The 24,018-nt window shown below is 36.6% G+C and overlaps 1 protein-coding gene across 1 annotated transcript in view; it reads right to left on the bottom strand.

Moving 5' to 3' along the window:
* Positions 1 to 840: 840 nt before the first annotated feature.
* The window catches only part of HABP4 (hyaluronan binding protein 4), a 23,702-nt gene continuing 524 nt past the window's right edge, over positions 841 to 24,018 (bottom strand). Inside the window, exons 2-7 of the mRNA XM_085312792.1 lie at positions 14,554 to 14,709; positions 13,649 to 13,810; positions 11,425 to 11,508; positions 4,452 to 4,620; positions 2,482 to 2,658; positions 841 to 1,403 (exon numbers count right to left, since the gene is read on the bottom strand). Coding sequence (XP_085168918.1) covers positions 1,347 to 1,403; positions 2,482 to 2,658; positions 4,452 to 4,620; positions 11,425 to 11,508; positions 13,649 to 13,810; positions 14,554 to 14,709 — 805 coding nt within the window. The 3' untranslated portion in view covers positions 841 to 1,346. The remainder of the gene's footprint in view (positions 1,404 to 2,481; positions 2,659 to 4,451; positions 4,621 to 11,424; positions 11,509 to 13,648; positions 13,811 to 14,553; positions 14,710 to 24,018) is intronic.

The following is a 24,018-nucleotide window of genomic DNA, read 5'->3' on the forward strand; positions in this document are numbered from 1 at the left end:
AGTGGTTTTCCTAGGATTATATCCTAATTGCAYAAAGCCTTACCACCGAGATAAGAGTTTCTTTAAGTTTCTAAACACGTCTCACTCTTACTAGAGGTTACTCCAAAGCAAAGTAACAGGTTTCCCCCACCACAAGCCTCATCTGCCATTTAGTCTCAAAGGAGATTAAGAAATGGTATAAAACAAAATGAGGCAGAGAACYGAAAAAGAAAAAAGTCTGTATTCATCCTGCTTTCCCAGTAAATCAGCGTCCAAGTTGAGCAAGAATTTGAAGACTCCTTTGTGGCTGATAGTCTTTTCCAGTACGTCCAGCGTAGTTCTCTCATTTCTTTCTCTCATCATTTCTGGTACAATTCACTCATTTCTCTCAGATCCCTGAGAACGGCTCTGAATACTCTTTGATAGAGAAAGAGTTACGGTGTCTGACTCAAATTAAATCATGTTAAAGCTGAAAGGACAGGACCATCCCATTTCATCCTCAATGTTACACAAACTTCTTGGTAAAGCAAGAGGTTTTAGCATGTAGTTGCTCCTGCTAAAAATAGAAAGTTTCCTTAACAGTTTGGTTCTGTCTTTAGATCAAAATCATTATTTCATTTCACCTTCAACATCTTCAGATTAGTTGTAGATTACAGCTTGTTACTGAAGCAAGGCTTGTGATAGTCAGCTATCAGTTAAAAGTGTCTGTGCTGTCTTAATTTTAAGATCACTCCTATCTAGAGAGATGATCACTGTTTTGGGTGAGTAACATTTGCTGTTTACGTTCTTTGGACTACTGTCAAACAGCAAAAGCTTCAGTCTGCTACTCTGACTTCTGAAAATAACACCTCAAACCCAAACCAATGAGCATTTTCCTTTATTTGCCAGCCTCCAAAGAATTGCAACTCGTAACTATGTAAGATATGCAAAGGTACACCTCACTTAAAGAAATAGGAAAGCAGCTTTCAGATGACTACAGTGAATCACCAGAGTCCCAATTGCAGACCATGTTGTACAGCTTACATTTCACTGTGCTGTCTGGAAAACTTGATGTAATTGCTATACACATATTTTAAACACTGTACTCTTGAATGTCACTTGAGTCCTTGTAGTAAAGTACCATATGCCTTCACACAGTTTCCGTAAATGGAGGCAGACACAGGAAGCTGTGACAGAATCCCAGTCCACTGGTATCTCCAGAATCCCTTTCCAATAGCACAAGGGTGCAATCATTTCACATCAAAAAGAAAAAAACAAATCAGCTTTCCATGTAGACTCAGACTTTCTTTTCCCACAGCAACATAAAATTGGTCTCTTCACAGCTATGCCAAAGCTACTTTTAGATACTGTCATTCACAATAGTTCCTTCAAGCTAAAGCAGGAAAATCCTCAGGATCATCAGGATTTGGAGCAACAGTCTGCACCTGTGAAGTCAGAAAGGAAGGTTTATAAAAATTGTGTTCATTTCAAAAGCAGCATCTGACAGCTTTTTTTTTTCTTTTTACCCTGAAAATGTTCCATTCCTCTAGTCATCCAAACTACAGATTAATAGACTCACTTTCACAGAAATACTAAACATTTATCTCTGAAGTTATGACTATCATTATTGTTATGGCATGAACATGTTTATAATGCTAGTATCTTGCCTGGGCAGGACCAGATGATCTGCAACACTAAAGTGAAAAAAAGTAAAGCCAGTCAGCTTTCCACCCATAAACCTGGTTTAGCAGTGCGCATTATTAGCTTTTTACATTCTAAGGCTGCTGCACACATTTGGATTGCAGTTTTAAAATCTATGCTCTGATACCTTGAAAGAGCCTCTTTCATTCAGATGAAGCAATCTGCATCAAGTCACATTCTTCAAGTTCCAAAACTTAATTAAAGGAAGTATTTTACTCAGATAAAAGTAAACTGAGACCTTGCATTATTGTGAAGAGAAAGACGTCATTTTTAAACTGTCAAACACATTCAGACCTTGTTCATTAAGAGGAAAGGCAGTGGAAGTTTTTTTTTTGTTGTTGTTGTTGTTGTTGTTTGTTTTTGTTTTTTTTAGTTGAATTATTTTCATGGAATCAGTCTAATAGAGACTTCAGCTTGTAACCTCCTGTATCTTCCTCTATTGGGTCCCAGATTTACCAGTTTCTCTTTCAGTTAAAGTTCTATCAGGATGTAAACAATATTTCTTGTACAACATACAAGCTTTTAGTCATTTTAATTACTTCCCCATTTATATCAGAACTCATTGCTGAAACAACTCTTCATTGCATCCCTTCCTCTAGTTACAGTTACAGTAAATAGTAATCTGACCTTTGAAAGTTATGTGTTAGTTATTTAAGCTGAACTGGAACTTAAAATTAAGTAACCCCATATGGGTCAGGAACTCAAAATAGCCAGGCTAACATACTGTGAGGTAGGAATTAGAAACAATTCTGCTGTCATTAATGAGATCTTGTAGAAAGTAAAAGCAGCAAAAAATCCGCCCCCCCCAAAAAAAATCCCTACTTCTGGTCGAGGCCCTGTCTCCTCAACTCGTCTGCCACGACCACGACCACCTCGTGCTCCTCTTGATCCACGGCCAGGGCGAGGGAGACTCCCAAAATTAATATCCAGCTGAGACGTTATGTCATTCACTGCTCTTCGAAAGACGTGAGAATCATCTTCAAAGTCGTCTTTTTGCAACTAAAAAGAGCATCTGGTTAGAGTCTAGAACTTCCACATACAAACTTTCTCCCTCCCCAATGCACTCACACTTAAGCTGCAAACTAAGCAGTGGATTAGTCAAGATGACACCCATAATAGGAAATAAACCTTAACTCACACAGCGTGTGAACAGAAGCAAGACAATCACAGTTTCCCAGACACTTCGGCTACTTCTTTGTTAGTTCAAATAGTCATGAGGACAAAATCTTCTATATCAGCTCCATAATAAAGAAGTTTTCAGCAATACGATCTACAGGTTTCCTAAGGGATTAGAGAATCTGGCTTAAGCTTCTTACTCCTACAACTATCTTGAAGTAATGGTTAGAAAGCCATATTAGAGCATAGTAGCTACATTTAGCTACTAAMTGAGCTATTACTCTATTTGTCTGCAGCTATGAGATTATTACTGTTTTAAATCTGGATGTCCACAGGAACTAGTGGATGTAAGACTATTTCTCAACATTGTATTGAGGTAATATGCCAATATATATGTAAGCTCATCCATGCACTGGTGAATTATTTGATGATGAGTTATTATCAATTTATACAATGTTTAAAACAGTGATCCAACTCATCACATTATGCAGTTCCTGTACCTGCTGCTCTAAGTTCATTTCCATAAGGTCCCTTGATACTGCCAGCTAAGAAAGTTTAGGAGCAAAAATAATAAGCTTGCATGCATTCTTCAGACACTTGCTTATACTCTTCAGAGTCTGTGAAAGCTAATTATGATTCTTTTTTCTTTTCTTGTTGGGGGAAAAGGAGGTGGCAATGATGGTAATTGTCACTGTGCTAAGAAGGACACTGGCAACTTCAGTATTAGAGTCTGTCCTGGAATTGTTCAATGATCAAAACTGATTAAGACTTATTATGAAAAGCTGTAAGTTTGGAAGTTAGTATTAAAACTACACAAAGGATAACATATATATTGCACACATGCACATAGGCCTTAACTAAGGATCACAACTCCATCATGCTAGGCTATGACTATACACAAATACTTGTACAACCTTCAAAATTTAAAATCTAAGTAAGCAATAATCTATGAATGAATCCTCCTCCTTCTCCYCAGCACCTCCCAATCATATCAATAACCTACAATTCTTCCCTGAAATGTCAGAACCAGCAAAATAGTGGAAAAAAAGTTTGGGAGAGGGAGGAAAAAAGCACATGACTACGAACAAGCTCTCCAGAGTTACTTCTAAGAAGCAGGACCCAAAAAAAAAAAAAAAAAAAAAAAAAAAAAAAAAAAATCACATATTCTAAGTACACAATGAAAGCTAGGATCCAACAGAGATGAGAAATAGGACACTTAGCATCCGGACTAACAGATGCCAAAATCAGAATTTTCAGTATATACATGCAAGTGTATACTGGTAAGTATTAAAACACGATTCAAAGTTAGGATACGAGAAGTATTCAGCAAACCAAGYTTCTCTAGTGATGTTACCAGAGATCTACACAGGTAGCAGCAGCAAAGACACAGATTTTGCTAAATCTGAACTATAAGGTAGAATAATTTGAGATAAGTATTGTTTGATACGTTACATATTTGCATCACATAAAATAGGGCTGATGATTAAAGAGAAGAAAATGAATAGGTAATAAGTTTAAGGCAGGTTTAAGAGCACATATATGATTACAGTAACAAAGCTTGAATATGGATTTCTAGTCTGCTTAGATTATACTAAATCTCTTAGAAAAAGAATAGAAACAGTTTCCTAACCCTGGGCATAAAGCAGAGCTTACAGAATTTCTGAGGCAATGCTTACATCATCACTATATTTTGACTTGTGTATCACCACTGCTTTGGAAGGAACAGTGGATTCTGGCTTCCGGATGTTGAATTCAGGCTTTGGTCGACTCTGTTGCTGAAGAGTTTTCCACTCATCTAAGGTCATTTCTTGAACTACTTCTTCCATTGGCTCCCCTTCAGCAACTCTAAAGGTTTATAGTTGTAAAGTAAAAACCATTAGCTTGCAACATGCCCAGAAGAAAAAGAACGCTAGTCTCTAAAGAAATGATATCACACTGTAAGTTCAAGCACTCTGGATTCTTGTCAGTCTGTCTTTTGACCTGGTATATTCTCAACTCTACTGTTTCATCAGTGAGTCTGCTCCYAGCAATACAGCCATAGTTATAAAAAACACCCACATATATATATAATCTCAAGCAGGTTAAAACACCCTAATTGCAAGGTTTTATTGATTGCAGAATGACAATATGAGATGGAGTCACGCTTTAGCACAGCTTCTGGGCCTCTAAAAAGAGCCAACCATATTTGGAAACTTCTAGATTGTTATTAATATGTCTTTTCCGAATTCCACAAGATTTTTTTTACATGTCTGTTGTCAGATGCAGCAGAGTGCAAGGAGATAGAATTTATCACCTGCCAAAAATAAATAGAATAACTCTTGTTCAAGTTCACATTTATCACACAAAGGTGTAATAATGCTGATAYGATCTAGGAAAACACAAGGAGCATGTCAGAGTCTGCCTTGTTTATCTCTGAACTAAAGAATAGAGACTATATGCCCAAGGCTGCATGTCTGTGTTCAGAGATACATGGAATGAGATTAAAAATCTTTCACCTTCTCTACTCATCACTGCTTGACTATTCATCCTGCCATTTTTYGGATGCTAGCCATCACTATTTTGCCCAGGACCAGCAGCTACAGGTGTACTTTTTTTAAGGATATTAGCAGAAATTTATTACCTACCAAACAGGGTCAGATGAAGAGAGCACAGCTCAGTTCATCATGACACTTGTTTCTTGTTCCAAACAAAATCAGATGCCATGAAGTACAGGAAGCCTTGTAGTAATTAGTCCCAACTATTTCTCCCTCCTCCCCTTCTCCCCCTAAACTATTATGCATGGCAACAATAGTCAAAGATGGCTAAATATTTCACTAGCACTGTTTTTCCTCAGTTTATTTCCCTAGTAAGATCAGAGTTCAGGTCATCTTCTACCAAATCTTGAAGACTAAGAGTAGAATTTTCCAGTGTAAATACACAGTTGATTAGATGCAAGTTTGGAAATTAGTTTTCATCGTGGAAAGATGTAGAGACAAGTAACAATCAGTGAACTGTGCATTTTGACTTTGAAGTTGTATGAGTATCCTAGCAGAACACTAATTTGCTGGAAATGCTCTGCACGTTTAGAATCAGTCTCTGTAAGAATAGACTTACACTCTATCTGATCTTGTACAGAATTATCTTTTTACTTATCAGTCAACATTATATCATTTTTCCAAAGCACCCAGTATATAACAGGTAAAAGCACAAATTTGAACTGAACAGTAAAAGAGCTTGTTTTAATTCAGAATACAGTTTTGAACAAACTTCAAAAAAATACACAAGTCAAAAATATGCAAGCCCTGTACTATATGCTGACCCTCTAATATACCTTCATACCCAGTTATTTAGAAAGTTTCGGTTGTAAAACACTGAAAATGAAGATGACAGGTAAACAGTTTGTAATTCCAAACTGACTAAGAAGATCTAACCCTACATTATTAGAAGGATTGTCAGGCAAAAGGTTAACTCATTTACTGAGTTAAATGAAAAGGATACTGATGAAAGATGCAACTACTTCTAGAAAAAGACCAACAGATCCTGTTCTGCATGCAAAAGCATTAAGAAATGCTTACAACCCAAACACTTCCATTTGTCATCCTGATGAGGAAGAAATCAGATAGTTTTAGGTCAACTATCTGAAGCTTCAATTCTGAGAATATTTATTAGAAAAAACAAAACTATTTGCAAGTATCCAGAAAAAGCACCCTTAAAAAAAAAAAAAAAAAAAGCTTTTATCAAATCAGGCTGACTTCTTCCTGAAAACAAAGCAACAGCCACTCTGACAAGAGAGAAACAGTAATTCAGATATCTGAACTTCAGGGAAGTCTCTTGACCTTGCCTCCCATGAAATTCTCAACAAGTTACGGAGTCTGTTTCAGATGTTGATGAGACCTGTAGGAAGATACGAAACTAACTGCAAAACAGACACGGGAAGTAACCTTAATCTTTTAAATTACAAAAGAAAAAAAAAAGTGTATTTGTGTGAAGCTTTAAGGCCATCTTTATTCAACATTTGCAGTGTAAAAAGTAACATYCACTACATTTTCTATGGTACAAAATTCAGGAAAGAAAAGGGCAATATGGCATGTTTTGAAGAACACAAAGGTACTGACTGTTATGAGATCCTAAAGAGTTAAGTTTAAGTTRCTAAGAGTTAATTTAAGAGTTAATAAGTTGTTAAAAATAAATAATAATAATAAAAAAATAATAAAAATAGGATGCAAGTCCCAAAGACAAGCAAGAATACTCAGGCAAAACTATCAGCTGCCCAAACACAAAATGAAGAACCATAAGCAAGGTAAAAGTTCTGAAGTAATCCCTCCATGTGCTCCCTAAAACATTATTGCAGGTAACTCAAGCTAAACTTTAAAATCAACAGTATTTGCCCTTTTTGAAACAACGTAACATTATAAGGACATACATCAACAGGAGTTTGTTTGAAATACATTGCTTAGTAGAGTGGAAGGATTATGCCACAATGTGTCAGCTGAGTCATGTATTCCAGCCAGTGGAAACAGAYAGAGAGTTCAGATGAGAATAACAAGATAGATACGAGGTCTAAAATACACGACCTGTAAGGAAAGCTTTTGAAGAGGAGYTGAGGGGGAAAAATACTTAATATTAAAATGAAAAAAAAATCGCATATCTGTACTGATTAAAATAAGATTTGGGAGAGGGTAAAACCATCACTACAGTAGCTTCCAATGCTAAAGGATCAAGAAACACTGGAAGTATATCCAGGGACACTGAAAATCATCTTTACAGAACAGTTATTAAGCAGTCAGACAGGTATTAAGAGCAGTATAATTACAGTTGGTCCTGCCTCGGGTTGGCAAGGCCTCTTTCATACCTAATTGCCTGTAATCACAGGACAAGAGGACATTCTGCTAGACAGCAATCACAAGTGTTGTTTAAAACAAATATAAACATACCAAAACCAATCCTTCCTGTTATAAAGGAAGTGTAGAAGTGCCTACAAAGGAAATTTTTGGTTTCTCAACTTGAAAGTACAATTTTATCTTTACTTGAAAAGATGGTTTCAACTGCTAGGTTATTAGCAGAAGAAATTTGTTTTTGAACACTGAGAATCCAAGGGGAAAACATCTCCCACAACAAGATAAAGCAGAAGGAACCTGTGTACCATATTTTGGCAAGAGCTCCAATTGTAGCTAGTTCTTTTAGGTCTAGAAGTGCACTCTGTGCATTACCTTCCATCCTCTTGCCCTATTAATTTTTAGTAACTACTTGTTGTGCAGTTTCATTAAGTTGATGAGTTCCTTGGCAAACCAACAATCGTGTTTACAAAATTGTGCCAAATACATCAGTGTGGCCTCTAAACATGAGGAAACTGTATTCACAGTGCAAATATATATCAAAATACCAAACTGGGAGCTTTTAATAATGATTTCTACTGCTTCACTACTTTTAATGAATGACTATAATCTTTAAAYTATGCATTGTTTACTATGCACGTCTTTCGTCCATGAACAGAGTAATATACAAAAATGAGTACCAAAAGAATGGCATTCAGTTCAGCTGCCCAGCTAATTAGGTTCATAACATTAGAAGTACCGATTCTCTGGCTTTTTTCCTGATCAGTTTTTCCATTACTTCACTGCATAATGCTTTCTTGATGAAAACTGAAAAACAATTTGCATGAATTTTTCCCATTAAACATCATTTACAGAATCCATGGCTTTTAGTGCATTACAACCACCAGTTTAAGCAACACTGAAGTTACACAAGGTAAGATAAGATCGAGCTACAACAGTACAAGTTAACTACTGAAGAAACACAGTGAGCCAAATACTTAAAGATTTCATCTAGTTTAGTAATAGCTTTATATCACTTTTAATAAGGCACTTTCAATAAGATGGGTAAATAGGCCAGTAAACTTGAAGACAGATTTTGAAAATCTTAATGATCAAATGATCTGAAGAATACASAGACCACCAAAAAGAAGCAAGCTCCTGTCATCAAGAATCCTGTGCCACCACAGAATAAATACTAACTCTCYGAACACCTTTGATAAGAAATTGATTAGATTGTGTCATACTAGTGGTGAGGAAGAGTCAAAAATCTATTTGTTTGAAATACCAGGCAACTAAATTTATTAGATTGCTTGGGCTGTGAAGACAATTCCAACAGAAGCTCAAGCAGCTGTGAGGMCAACTGAACTAACATTATTTTATACTTATTATTTGCAGAAGAAAGGCATGCAGTTTGGCATGCTACAAATAGCAGAAAGAGATGCTATTGAAGAGTCAATAGAATCTGAAGACCTTGGAAATTATTACTAAGTTATGTAACTATAAAGAAACCATTGTCCAGCAACATTTTGCAATGGAAGGTCAACAGCAGTGTAGACACAGTCCTAAAGGTAACAGCCAGTAGTTTACAGAARTTTGAAAACATCTTTGTGGAGTTGCATTGAAGCATCAGTACAACACCAGAAAACTGTACAGTACTTCCACACAGTCAGAGAGATTATTTCCATTTTCCAGGTGTTTCTTTCCTTTTTAGAAACAAACAGTTATACTAGGGAGGAAAAAAAGGGGGGGGAGGGGTAGTTTCTTCTCTTATTTCAGTACAAGCACATAACTGCAACTAAGCAGTAGGGGAGAAAGATTCCTCAAAATTGCTGCACTTAAGAAGAGTCAAAATGAGAACAATTCTGGCAGTAGCTTGAAGCAAGAAAACCCACAAAATCTTGAGGCTGTACAGAGAACAGAAAGTAACCCAGCTAGAAACTTTTGTCACATACGCCACCTGCCAGAAGACAGCAAGTCTGGAGAGCAGGTGCAACCTAAATGGATAAGACCTTAAAATTAACTCTAAAGCACATCAAGCCTGGAAACCATATTCCATCAGTTTCTGCCTTTAAGCATTAAGAGAGTTCTAAAGAATTAGTTCCTTCTTGTTACAGAGTATTCCATACAGCCATCCCTAATTATATAGGCACTACTTAGCACAATGTTCTCTCTTTAAAATAAAGTCATCAAGCTGATATTAATCTCATGAGTAACTGCAAAGAGGTGTGTGTGTGTGTGTGTGTGTGTGTGTGTGTGTATATGTGTGTGTGTGTGTAAAATATTTGCACTTGTTTTGTATACAGATCTAAGATTCTTCAGGATACTTACAGCACTGAAACACTACGCAAATTTGTACATGTAGGCTACTTGCATTTTCGAATCCTACAGATTTCTGTGGACTACGCTAAGCTTCTTAATAAGAGACGAAAAAGAATAAACCCATTGGGGACAGCTCACAGTCTGACAAAACACTAAGTAACCTTTGAGAAAGTGAAAAGAATTAAAGTCAACYTGCAGATTGAGATGGTTTTGCTACTAAGTATACTTTTCATAGCCTATGTTCCACATGTAACTGATGTCAGGATACATTTACAAAGAGYTTGAATTTCTGGCTATGATTTCAGCTAGCAGGAAGTGAAAACTGATACAAGCCTCTGAAAAGAGTAATGGCATCATAAGTTTTTTTAAAAAAATGAATAGCCATTTTAATATTTACCTAAGTTAGTCAGTACAGTGGAATTTTGAGAGATCATCTACACTACCCATCCGATTTAAGCTAAACTAGGAACAGTTTTCTGGAAATGCAGTGAACTTCATTCAATTCCAGAGATAGATTCCACCCTCTCCCCCTCCTCCCCCCGCCACATATAGTAACTTTCAGCTGTAAGTTAATAATAGTAGTCTTAAATAAAAAAGTCAAAGCTGGATCGACTCAATCACTAAGGAAGTTTTACAGTTTGAGCATAAAACAGGTTTTATATGCTAGTCGGCACTATAACTTTTGAGTTAAAAAAAATGAATCAATGCAACCATCAAATATAGCTGCACGTTAGGGAGGGGATGAGTCTCTGGAACAACAAAAGAGAAAACTGACAGATTCCAGCCCCTTTCGCTGTTTAAGGGACATTCACTGTAAGCAACTAACTTGTTTTTTAAAGTCTATTACTCAAAACACTCTAGTTTTTTTTCTTAAGGCAAAATGTTTATTTCATCTGAAGTAAATTATCTCATCTGAACAATGAATGCCAGAAGAGGAAGGGCAAATTTCTCTTTAATTTCCCATAATTTTAAGGCTCACAGTAAACCTTTAGGCTCTAYAGAGTACTTTCATGAATGACAAACATTTGAATGGTATTGGTAATTCATCAATTACTGCCTTGAGAATTTACATTAGTGTATAAGTGTATTTTTATGATTACACAGGTATCTTGAATACCCTTTTCTTAAAGAGTATCTTAAGAAAACCAGGGCAGTTTTTTTTACAAGTTACCCAAATTAAACAGGTAACTGACAATATGTAAGCCCCCAGTAGTCAAACAACCTTAGAAGCATAAGCATCACTGATCAATCAAATGCAATTTGCAGTTATTCAAATTAAGCTAGACTTTCTGTACATAAAGACTACCAACACTTTGAAAGTTTCTGTTATGGCAGCATTTAAATGGTTTARAATTAGGGACTTTTTTGTTGAGTAATACAAAAATACAGAAAAAACTTCTCTGTTTTTAAAAATTTGCACTTACAAAAATTTCCAGTTCTGATTTCAAGAAGTGTACCTTCTAATACAAGTGAGGAATATCAGTAACAGTTTTTTTTCTTTGAATTTAGAAAGTAAAATAATTTAGTCAGACTATACTTGTTCAGAGGTTCTCCTTCAGGTGCCCCTAGTTGCTCAGCTGTTTCAGCAGTTTCTTCCATTGGAGCAGTCTGTTCCATCTCACTAAAACAGTAAACAAAAACACAASAAGTCTTGATGGGTCACAGTTTGGGGGGGGGGGAACAACAACAAAAACCAAACACTTTTAGATCAATACATCACTTTTTCCAGGCATAATTTCTTGAACAGAGGGAGAAGGGGGTGGAGGGGAAGGCAGTCAAAGAGGAGGAGGTAAATAAAATTCTGCAGTTATAACAAGGAATTTGATATATTACATAACTAGATGAGTGACTTAAAATTAGAAGTATTAGGAAAACTCTATTTCTATGCATTTTTCTTCCAAGAAAAGGACTAATGACAAAACTAATGGCAATGCTTGATTACAGCACATTGGTCTTGTATATTTTATTTTCAGCTATTAAAACAGAAAAAAACATACTTGATATTAAATTTAATATATTTTCTGTAACACTGACATTAGTTCACTGTCAAATAAGAGCAATGGTATACTTATTTTCATTACACTGATAAGCATAAACTTCATAAGTTTAATATCTTCTAGTTTTAGTGCATTATTAAGCACAATTAATGCACAATAGAGAGGCTTTTAGAATTGTTTAGACAGTCTCAATTAATGTCACTTCTATTAGATTCATCACATTACACAAGAAGGCATTTCTATCTCACACATACAAGCCATGAAGCTGATGCTACTGAATTAAAAGTTTTAGGTGGGAGACAAAACAAGTAATCTTAGTTTTCTTGAACTTTATGAAGTTTGCACGGTCTTCCATGACACTCTAAAAAGTTTGTTTATACAAGTTTTGTACTGTTGGTCAGATACTTTGTGTTACTGTATTTGTATAGCTGATTCCCATTTTGAAAAGCACAATACCTYACCAATCTTTTAGTAACAAATTAAAGTTGGTGCAACCTTTCAGAAAGACTTGGAACATCAAAGCCCAAAATTATTAGCCACAAAGGAGATAATCTGGTTAGATTAAAAAAAAAAAATCTTAGGAAATCTAGTATACATTGACAAATATTGCCATATTTAATTGCCTGAAGCCATTTTTCTAAGTTATAAACAGGAAATTACATTTTTAAGTATGATTTTGTGAATGAATGCGTATACGGCCAAAGATCTTTGCTGGAAGCTGGAAGGTTCAACTTTTCTCTGTGCACACAAAACTTCCATTTAAAAAGTGAAGCTTCATCCAAACTGGTGAAAAGTTGATCTAGTCACATATTGGGACAAGTAACTTAAAGTAACTTTCAAAAGTATATTTTGAAGTGCAAAGAATGGAAGAAAACTCAGATTTCTAGTGAGTTTTTGCAAACCCAAATAGAAGCCAGTAAGAAACATGCAGAACTGAGATTTTTAAGTGTGTAGGGKAGGAGGGGAGCAGAGAATCTAGATGACTATTAATAAACTTCCAAATTCTGTCACTGATCTTCATACAATTTATAATGTATTCCAGTAGCATGCTCAGATAATATTATCTCTAGAACTGCATTGAATTTCATTACAGCTTTGCCATCTATAATTTAGACACTATACATAAGACTTGAGGGGAAAATGGGACTGGATCTTACATCCACCAACAAGGTTCAGTTCTTAACTGGCATTGGAAAAAACTCAGTGAACACCTCAGACCATTTGCACAAATATTTAGGGGAGGGGAGAGGGTTGTACTTTATTCCAGTTAAAAGATTTCTTGGTCCCAATCAGGAAAATTTTGGCCCTCACTCAAGGAATATCACCATGCTTTTGACTACACTTCATCTCACTAGTGCAAAGACAGAAAAGATTAAAACTATGCTCAATCACAACAAAAGGAATAAAGCTTAAAATACCCACGAAACTTCAAAATTACAACCATACCCATTCCACAGAAAATGATGACCTATGGTGGGCACAAGTATATATTGTACCTCATATCATCTTTAACTGTTCCCCAGTTGCGAGCTCCACTTCCACTCTTTTTCTCGTCTGCTCTTATTCCTCTAGAGAGAGAAACAGTGGGTTTTTTTAAGTTTAAGAGCTTTTCTTCCATTAGGGCCTCAAACTAAAACCAATACTGACTTTTCGACAACTCACTAGGGTTGAAAAGAAAGAGACAAAATACTTAAGAGATACTAAAGTGCTGAGTGTACTGTTTACTTGTACACTGCATATGAACGAACACATGAGAACACTTACGTTTTATCACTCCCACTTTGTCTTTCAAATTCCCGTTTTCCTCTTTGGTCAAAGCCATCAAAATTTCTACTTATTCCACCACCTCTTCCTCTGCCTCGCATTCCACCTCTTCCTCCACCACGTCCTCTTATTGGCCTTTCACGGTCAAACCTTTCAATTGGTCTAAAAATAAGTTTTCTAGTCAGATTTTTGTTGTATCATTAGAAATGGCAAACATAAAGATACAACAGGAATAGAAACTTCTGCTGTTCATTGAAAATCGTGAAAACATTAGAAAACAACAAAACACTAAGAAGTGTCATATCTTTGGTGACTTTATTAGGCAATAAATCCACTATTCAAACTCATATTTATATGTAGCTGCTAACAAGGTCTTGGAATTTTAAAATACCAACTATTGTGACAAAAAGCAAAAACAACCATGCTCTTAAGTATTAAGAGTTCAGATGTTATTATTCTGTTACCTACAGAGAAAGCAAAAAGGACATGCACTCATTATTCAACTGGTAGATGTAGGATAAACGTATAATTTGAGTCTGAACTGTAAAATCTGTTCTACTTCAAATCTGCATGTTCTGCAGAACTTGGAAGATATTAGAATTCAAAAATAGAATATTTGTCCTGCAGACTAAGGGTTAGGTTTCCAGATATTAACACTTTTGTTAAATGTTAGAAATACAACAAAACTAAAACTAGCTGCAAATCAGTTTGCAGGGAAGCTGAAGTTACAGCTCTGACAGGTCTAAACTGCCTCAGTAATTTCACACCAAATATATGCACTAATAATACAATCATGCCTCAAATCACCCCTGGCTACTAAGCATTCAAGAAGTTCAAAGTCTTTTCCTTCACACCTCTGTGCAAACCTTCTATGACACACTTACAGCTCCTTAGATTATACATACTTTTCTACCGTGAATTCCRCTTGTCTTTCAATTTCATAGGAACGATATTCCCTGAAAGAGGGTCTCCATTCAGATTTGTCTTGTTTTATCTCTGTTCCCCTGTTGTCATTCCATCCTTGTTGTTCTCCCCGTTTAGGAGCTCGCTTCTGGCCTGTACACACACACACACACACACAAATTACTAACAGTTTAAAATAATCCACATTAATCAAGTGAATTGCAGTCAAACTGTAGACTGAAGCAAGTTGACTATACCTTACAGCCTTCTCCTTTACCCTCTCCAATCCTGAGTCTGCCAAAACATTAGAGGCATACAGTTAACGTTACCACAAACACTGTCTGTTTTAAAGATGGTTCCTTACTTTTTCTTCTGTAAGGAAGAGTGTGCCTCAGGCAGACATTCGTCTGGCATAAACACAATTCAGTCACTTCAAAAAAAAAATCAACTAGAAAAAAATCTCATTTTTCTAACTGACATAAAAAAGGAGAACAAACACTGATCCTGCTATGTTATATCAAAGAGCTTGCTAACATACTACAGACATGACAGGGAAACTTGGCTGGAAGATATGAATTGCAACACTTGCAGGAGCAACGAGGGAAAGAGGGAAAGATGGGGTTAGTTACAGACTGGCATTAATTCTTGATCAGACAACACACTTCCTGCTAGACAGACTGAATTTAGAAGCTGAGCCTACACTTCTCTACTTTAAGCTCAAAGCATATGAAATCCAACAATAAAATGGATCACATTCACTTACTGCTCCATGGAGAAGGGAACCATTTACTAACACCATGAATCATTGAGTTTAAAAAGCAGAAACTCATACAATAAGTACAAGGGCTCCAACACTAGTAATTAATTCTAGAATATCATAGTAGTCCAAGATGAAAATTAGGCATTTGGGGGTTTTTTTTGTTTGTTTGGCTACTGTTGTGGTTGAAGAGGGGGTTGTGGGTGTGGAGAAGGGGAATAGTATGTTGGTTGCGGAAGTTTTAGGTTTCAGTGAATCCAGCAAGCAACTGCAGAAACAAAAACTCTGATCTCAGCTCAATAAAACTGAGCTCTTCCTTCCACAAGGGTACCTGTGCAATGCTGGCAAAGTTTCTGAATTGAGGTTAATGGATATATGACAGTCCTAGCTACTGTGCCTCAGTTTCTAGTACATAAAAAGGATAAAACATACTCTATGGCACAATATTAAAGTGCAAATGAATTCTTAGCTCTGTAAGTGGGAGGTGGGGAAGACTTCTGTTCAAACAGGTAGCAAAACATAAGTGTCAGACAYCACTGTTAGAAAGAAAACTTTGGAGAACTATCCACTCAATGGCAGTAAATAAACTTTTGTTACGCAGTAAGGACAACCATATTTGTATGTACAAGATTGTTTAATTTGTATTGCACAAGCAATTGTAATTTGATGGTCTTATAATTGCAAGCCACTTTATACAGTAAATGCTGACARTTATGTTTTCTGAAGGTTTTGAGTCCCTCATTCCTACAAAACTGTATTTGCCTCAAAAATTATGATGTAAAACCTGAATAAAGAACAACTTTGAAATTAGCTTCAGACAAAGCTTTTCTAGTTAGAATGCTTTAATAAAATAACAAAACTATAAATAATACAAAACAAAATAATTCAAATGTATGCAAACTTTCTGCAGTGCCATTTGGAAAACAAGCCCACTGTATGCACATTCCAACTGTACCACCCGTTACACAAATGTTACTTCCAAATCAGGAATCTTGCTTTGCATAGCCAGTAGAGAAACTCCTTTTGATCTCATTTTTGTTATCCTATGGGTCTGAATGGAGAACTGCAGTGCTAGGATGCATTGTTAGTCACCTTTTGAGCCTCTCCCAGCCTATCAGAAACATGTTCAAAATAGAATAACGTAAWAAGAACAGAGTAGTTGGAGATCCATCTCCCCTACATACTTAATATTAACCTCTTTTTCACCCAGAGACTCAGAGAACTGCTTAGTAGTAGTAAAGCAATACCAAAGTAACAAGGGTACCAAAGTATTTTTAAAGATGACAATCGTAGGTTGCTAGAAACTAGCCCTTAGATGTAAAAAAAAAAAAAAAAAAAAAAAAAAAAAAAAAAGTGGGGGTTAGTACACATGCCAGTGCAGTAATTTCACTAGCACTGACTGCGCTAAACAAAGCAGTTGTATTCTATTGATTTCAACATAAGGCTATTTCATTGATTCTAACAGATAGCTGTAATTGTTGCAGATACTGAAGATAAAAATTTAAGTACCAAGAAGATTAATTAGGATACTTAAAACCTACATAAAAATGTTTTTTAAAGGGTACTGACAGTCACACGGTAGTAGATTAAAACCATACAAATCTAGTAACCACACCTTTCTAACAAACAGCAGAGCAGAAACCTGCAACCTCTTGTGAAKCAGTACAAATACAATGCAATTTTCAGTTCAGCACATAAGGGCAAAGCAAACTAGAGTCTGGCAGTACTGAAAATAAAAGCTATTCATTTTTAATCCTCTGCCATATTCTTGGCATAATGACGACCCATTTTTAAGTAGCTGAAGGGCCACCTACCCTTGGAGTGGGGGGCTTCAGGGAATAAAAACAAGGGCAGTCTAGTATAGTGCTGCCGTGATGGTTTTCCTTTACAGTGAAAGAAAAAGCCAAGCCTTCAACCTTCATTAATCAGCTCTAGTGTACTCCAATTTCATTATTTGTTTACATATACAGAACAGTAGACAGGCTTCCCCTCAAAACTTTGAAACAGCCCAAGGTTTCACAAATCACCTACTTGAGTTCTTACAAACACCACACTGGAAAATTGAAGATTGCTCTTCTCTAATTACCAAGCTTACCCTCCATTTAAGGTGTTCTTCACATGTCTTCCAGTTACGTCAATACTCAGCTGAGAAGGTCATTCTTCCTCATCTCACCACTACTCTTCCTGAGAAGCTCCTGCACCAGACTAGTCTATCAGTTAAGTTGCCTGACACTTCACTTTCTGAACTGACGAATCAAAAAATTTTCATGCTAARACTGCTTCAACAAACTTAGCTGACTGGAGACAGTTGAGTTATAGACAGAATGATATCTGCAAACAGTAAATTTACCAAGTACTGGAAGTAGACATTGTTAGTTAGACAAAATAATAACAATAAATTAAAAAAGAAAGAACCTATTTTATCARCTAGTGGTAAAACTCTACATCCTACAGAGCTACAGTGCTTCAATAATTTTCACTTTGTCACATTAATACCTCACTAGCTTTTCTTGCAGCATTTAGGTAGGAAGACTTTCCAGAAAGTGTTTTTAAGAAGCCTATTTCAACAAACTCAACTGGTAAAGCAGAAATGCTATACCTAAGAACTTGCACTGTTCCCTGCCAGTAGACATCTATGTTTTTACAAAAGGATTTAAAACAACTCAGCAAATTCTAGCCACCTTTTGAGCCTTTTCATCTAGATTTCACCCAGAGTTTCTCTATCCATAACAAAAGAGTAGAATTCTTCCTGGGGAAGAAACATTGTTTTAGTTTTTGTGGGCTACTCACTGACCTCTGCTGAGACATGGCACCCTCACCTTCCTCCTCTCCCCCCCCCCCCCAGGGAAAAGGGAGCATATTAGCAGCAGGCTCACTGTTTTCCAACTTGCTCARCTTGCAGTTGCTGTCAGTCACTATAAGCTATACCAGAAATTTTGTTCCGACTCCCCTCCCTCCTTATCCAAGGAGCAAGCAGGTGATGGTGGCAGTTTGCATGACATAGGCTAAAGATTACTGCTGAAAAGAACACCAAAATCTTGTATTCAGACCTAAAATCCAGCTGACAGTACCATATCAGACTGTTTTATGGATCCTCATAAACTTGAGATCAACTCATCCCACTAGAAAATTGATATTCAAGCCTACCTAGAAAATCGCATCAATACTCCATTTCCACAGCCACAGCCAGAAATGAGGAAGTACCAAACTAAGTTATTTGTGTTTGACCTACGTAACATACTGTTACTTAAGTAACTGGAACAGAACAAAGGCACATGTTTTAACTCATTTTAGGTGAATGTTAGAGCAATTGTAGAAGATCAGACTGAAGATGTATCTATTTTACAGCAAAATAAAATTAGAGAAAGACAACAGTGACAAAACATTTCCCAACTTCCAGCAATCTACACTTACTTTTTTTTGAATCTAAGACTGTAAGCATTGGTTTATGGAGAGAAAGCCCCACAGAAGGGCTGACATGTCTTTACTGGGATTTTGCTCTGAACAGATGCATACTTTTGTCATCGTTGTCATCTTGTCCTACAGCAAGAACTGATACAGGTCTGTTCTMTATAGAAAAAGCATTCCTTCTCCTTAATTTACAAAATATGTCTGAATTGATATGCTTTGATTTCCAAGTAATAAAGAAACATTCTGTCTTCCCCAAGTCCTACCTGCAGTTCTAAATACAATTCTATTGTACCCTCACACAACTCTCCGTAGAAGAAAAGCCTCAATTTAACTTCTTCCAATACACAAATGATTCTATAACTTCACACTTGTCACTCATTTGTGAAGCTTTTCTAGTTTTAATATTTTTTGAAGCAACCAAAAGAGCACACACTCTTCAAGATGCAGAAACATCAGATTMACTTAAAGGCATAAAATTCTTTTTGTTTTCCTTGCTACTTCCATTTCAGTAATTCCTAACACTGTCTAACTTTTAGACTGCAACTGGAAATAGACCTGTTCTTTTAATACTATCAGTCCTAATCACTCCAATTCAATTGCTACTATAGTTCAGGAAAGAGCTTAGAAAAATATTTCATGGTACCTGTAGCTAGCAATGTTGCTCCCTCATTTCCATGCACATTCTCCCAAACATATTACTTTATAMTTACTGATACAGAATTTCATTTATCATTTAATAGTTCATTCACAATGTATGTTGCAACATCACAGTGTTTGGTCATTTTAATTTACTGAGCTAAATTACCTTGTAACAGTAAATCTCACTGGTCATTTTTTATTTATCCCTTTTGCAAATCTTCTTTTGCAGATTTCCAACCCGTATAAACACAAAATAAAGAATTTGGACTGGGTTTTAAATTTTCCATTTCCACACAAGTTTCACATGCCTTGCGGATATCCAAACTAACAGCAACACTTTCATCGATCCTAAAAGCAAACCTCTTTTCTCTTCTTCCAAGAGACCCATACCCATCATCCCTCAGATTTCAGCTTTACAGCTCATTTTTAAATGAAGAAATCTGTGTCTCAATAAATAATTTAATGGGTGTTCTGAAAATCAAGTAAGAACAGAAACAGAAATACTGCTCTGGTTGGTCTGGAATGATAGTGAGTGGAGAAATGACACTATCATTCAAGGATCCCTGTTATTAAGTAAGCCTCCATAGAAGGATACTGCTACCTTAGCATCTCAGTAACACAGTAATATGTTTATGGTTAACATATCTTTCTTTAAAATTGCATAACTGTAAATATTAAAAAATGGTTCTCATCCACAGACACTTTTTGTTTGAGGATTAGAACACATCAGATTTAAGACTGCGTGGATAGCTTTAGTTCTTCCCCTATGCATATGGGTAAGCCAATGTGATTTAAATTCTAACCTTCAAGTGTTTAATTTTGTGAGCTAGAACATAGGTATGGCTAATTAAGTGATTTGCAAATTAATACTGTCTCTCAAAATATGAAAAGCAGGCTTCAGCTATTTCATGCTACACATCAAAGACAGCTAAATGGAGCTAGACTCTGCTTTGTGATATTTTGTTTCCATGTGTGCCAGCACTCAATTACAGAATTGCCTAAGCAGCTATCTTCTAGACAATCCTTATGACTGTGATTCTGAAAGAATGATACTCAAACTATTAAAACAACACGACAACTGCAGTCAGCATGACTTAAAATTCCTCAGAAGCATTCCATGCCATATTGACCTAAAACAGTAGCTAAAAATGCAGTCAGATAATATTCAGGAAATACATACAAACGTTACATGATTTATCAAATGTACATGAAAGAAGAAAACCTTTTAGAGGTATTAGCAACAAAGGTTTAGAGATTTCCACTGAACAGAGCTTATTACTGCATACTCAACAAATTTAATCTGCCTGGACTGGTAAAGAATGCAAGCTCTGCAACTGAGCCTTTTGAATAAAGAGCTGGCAAATGCAGTTTGCTAAAAGTGAAYGGAGTTAACATTAAGAGATGCAATTACAAGAGCTGCAAAACCTCTAAACAGCCTTTACCCCAAGGTAAAGCACACAGCTTAAGAGTGACAAAATGTGAATGTCAGTAAAAAAGAAACAAATACAAGTCATATCAGCCAAAGAGCAGATAACGTGGTAGACTATGAAATAAGGATAGAGAGCAGAGAGCAGAGAAAAAAGAACAAAATCTTACTAGTGCATCAATTCACAGTAGTTTGGATTGTAAATGTTTAAGTACTGAATTACCTGACAAAGTCAGCTTCAGAGACTTGTTTCAAGTTGGAATGATTTCCAGAAATTAAGTAAAACCTTTTCTGGAAGTGATACTCATGAACCAAATAAAAATGAAGACATTGGCTTACGATGTTTTGTAAGAACATCTCCCATTTTAACATTAAAATGTAACACTAAARAAAAAGGGTCTCTCAGTGCTTCAAAGTCTTACATTTATTATTCATTTGAAATCACACAGAAGGTCTAGGCTTGCTTCAAGTCCTTGAGTAAAGCCTATTTTGTTCAGATTTAGTAGRTTCAAGAAATAATACAATAATAAAAAAGCAAACTTAACTTTTACCAATATTTTTGAAGCCCAGGCAAGCAACATATCCCAGTAATTCAATAAAAGTATGACAATGCAAACTAAATTTTGTCACTTCGATCAGAAAACCAGAAACTGCTTCAGCTGTTCAGATGGGTCAAGATGTTCCTTTGTGGCATTTAATTCCTAATAAGCAAAATGAAACTAGAGGAAGTGGTACCCTAAATCTGACAGCTTTTTTCTTTTTTCTTTTCTTTCTTTTTTTTTTTAATAGGAAAAACAATCTTTCAGTCCATTTAATTTTTCAGGTCTGGTCAACTTAAATAAATATTATTTATCCCTCAAATAAAGGGCCACTCTTCCAGTGACACAGCCATCCTCAGATGCTTTATAGCCAAGTTCAACTGGTGAGAGGAATTTACTGATTGCTTACTCATTCTCACCCATTAACCTCACAGCATCCCGAGTTTTTTACTACATTCAGAAGTTCTTAGCTTCAGGTCTGTACACTTTGTCTCTCAACACTGTATAAGCGAAAATAAAATACTGTTTCCACCTTCTAAAAGCTTAGATTTTTTTTTCCTCCACTTGCTTTGTATTTGTCAGCTATGCTGTCACTGAACGTGCCCAAGTCAGATGACATTATCTCAGCAAGCCTGTCCCAAAAGAGGAGCTGGGCCTGCAAATAGCACATCAAGAGCAAGAGAAAGCAGGCAGGCCCAAGTCTCAACTCTCTGCCCTAGTTATCTTCCCGATCACCATTTAGTTACAATCCTTATTTCACAACAAGACACATATGCAGGAGCACAAAAAAATCCAGGAGAGTCTCTTTAAAGAGGAAATTGCAGTGTATTTCAGACCAAATGTCAGCTTGTCTTAAACTAGATGTTCATTCACTTTCCTAAGCCTCCCATAAGCCAGCATTCTTTTTTCCCCATCTTAAATTAGCAGGAAATGAGAACAAGACACACACACTTGATGCCTCTGCATAGAGAAACTGGCTTTCTTGACATCAAAATAACAGAAAATTATCGAAGACAGTCTACACAGTTACTTAAGACACTGTTTTACACAGAAGATGCCTATGGACAAACAGGAGGTAARAAGTTCTTCATCTATTTCCATGGTCCAGGAGGCTACTAGTAATAGCCATTACTTGCTCTAGTGCTTTCAAATCAAAACTTAAATTTGCTGTTCACTGAACAGGCTCCTTTGCCTTATGTTGATAACCAAGGAAAGTATCTTTAATATAAGCCAGTTCCTAATGTGAATAACCATCTTCTAGACAGCGATCTAGGAGTCTTACAAGAATTTCAGAAGATGACAGTTTTAGACAACTGTTTGGAAATGACTACTTGCAAGATCATCCTCTGCCAAGATGGTCATTAATTAGTGCATGTTTCATATTGAAGAGTCTCTGATCCACAAGATAAATAATTACTTTTGGGTAGTACAAGATTTTAAGTCTAAGTAATGGAGCTGGTAGCGCTGGCAACGCTTTAATGAAACAGTAATGTCAATGCAAGGGGCACATGACTATGGAGCATCTTCCTTTGTACAAAGTATCATAACGTGGTTTAGTTGTTACTGCGCACCTAACAGGAGCTGCTGCACTAAGCAAATCTATACTTAATAATATAGAAGGAAATGAAAACCTAATGTTGTTAGTTTCATTGCAATTCTTTGTAGCAAGAGACTGGGAATTTACATGAATTTAAGAGGGAGAGAACTAGTCTTCTGTGCAAAGTTTCTCAACATTACACAGTCATCAGCCAGCTTTTATATACTTTAGATTTTGTCTCAAATTCAGCAACATGAAGCTCAACATTTTTTTTTTTATAAATGAAATAGCCACAGGAGAGGGAGGGTGGGGAAGAGAAGGAAAGAAATCAAAAACCCTACAAATGCAAGATATAGCCTAGCAGAACATTCAGCTGCAAAGACATTTTGATACAAAAGCAGAATAGTCACACTTACCACAACAAAACTGGCTCCAAGCACCAGAACTTAGCAGCTGACAAGCAAATTAGACTACACCTGAACGTTATCCTAAAGGATTCACCCAGGAAATACGGAGTTTTTTTTWWAAAAAAATCAGATATCAATGCAAGCTTAGGATAAATTTAGCAGAGATCTCTGAACATGCTATAACCTTGAAGAATCCGAGGTGCAAAAAAAGTCACAAAGATAGCAAGAAATCAACGCTTGAAGGTTCAAACCACCGAAAGGAGATGGCCAAAGTGCCAGATGTTGAACGTACCAAGAGGGATGTTAAAATAGCAGTTAAACGAGAGATGCCACAGCGGAAGAGTTAGTACCATCACGACAAGACGCTCTTCTGTTTACCTGTTACAATTATTTCTAAAGTTACAATTTCAACCTCCAAAGGCCTGTTTCCCCTTTGAAGCCTTGGGAGCCCACTAAAACTCCGCGCGAGCGGGTCCGAGCAGCGTGCTGAGGCAGCCACCCGAGGTGACGCTCTGATTAGCACCGCTGCRCTTCCAGGTTCGCGCTTACAACACAAAACCCCGGGGCTTTTCAGCACCGTCCAAACACGGAGAGTTTCAGCCGCAGAGCGACCACCGACACTGCCGCCGCCTCCGTGCCCCAGCGAGGTGCCACCCCTCCCTCCGCCGGACCCCCGGCCCCGAGGGGAAAAACGGCACGCGGACAAACGAAGCCCCCGCGAGGGAAGCAGCGCGGCCTCTGAAAGCCGCGG

This window comes from Rhea americana, unplaced genomic scaffold (genome assembly GCF_003343005.1).
Source record: "Rhea americana isolate MKP2758 unplaced genomic scaffold, rheAme1 scaffold_11, whole genome shotgun sequence".
Lineage (NCBI taxonomy): Eukaryota > Metazoa > Chordata > Aves > Rheiformes > Rheidae > Rhea > Rhea americana.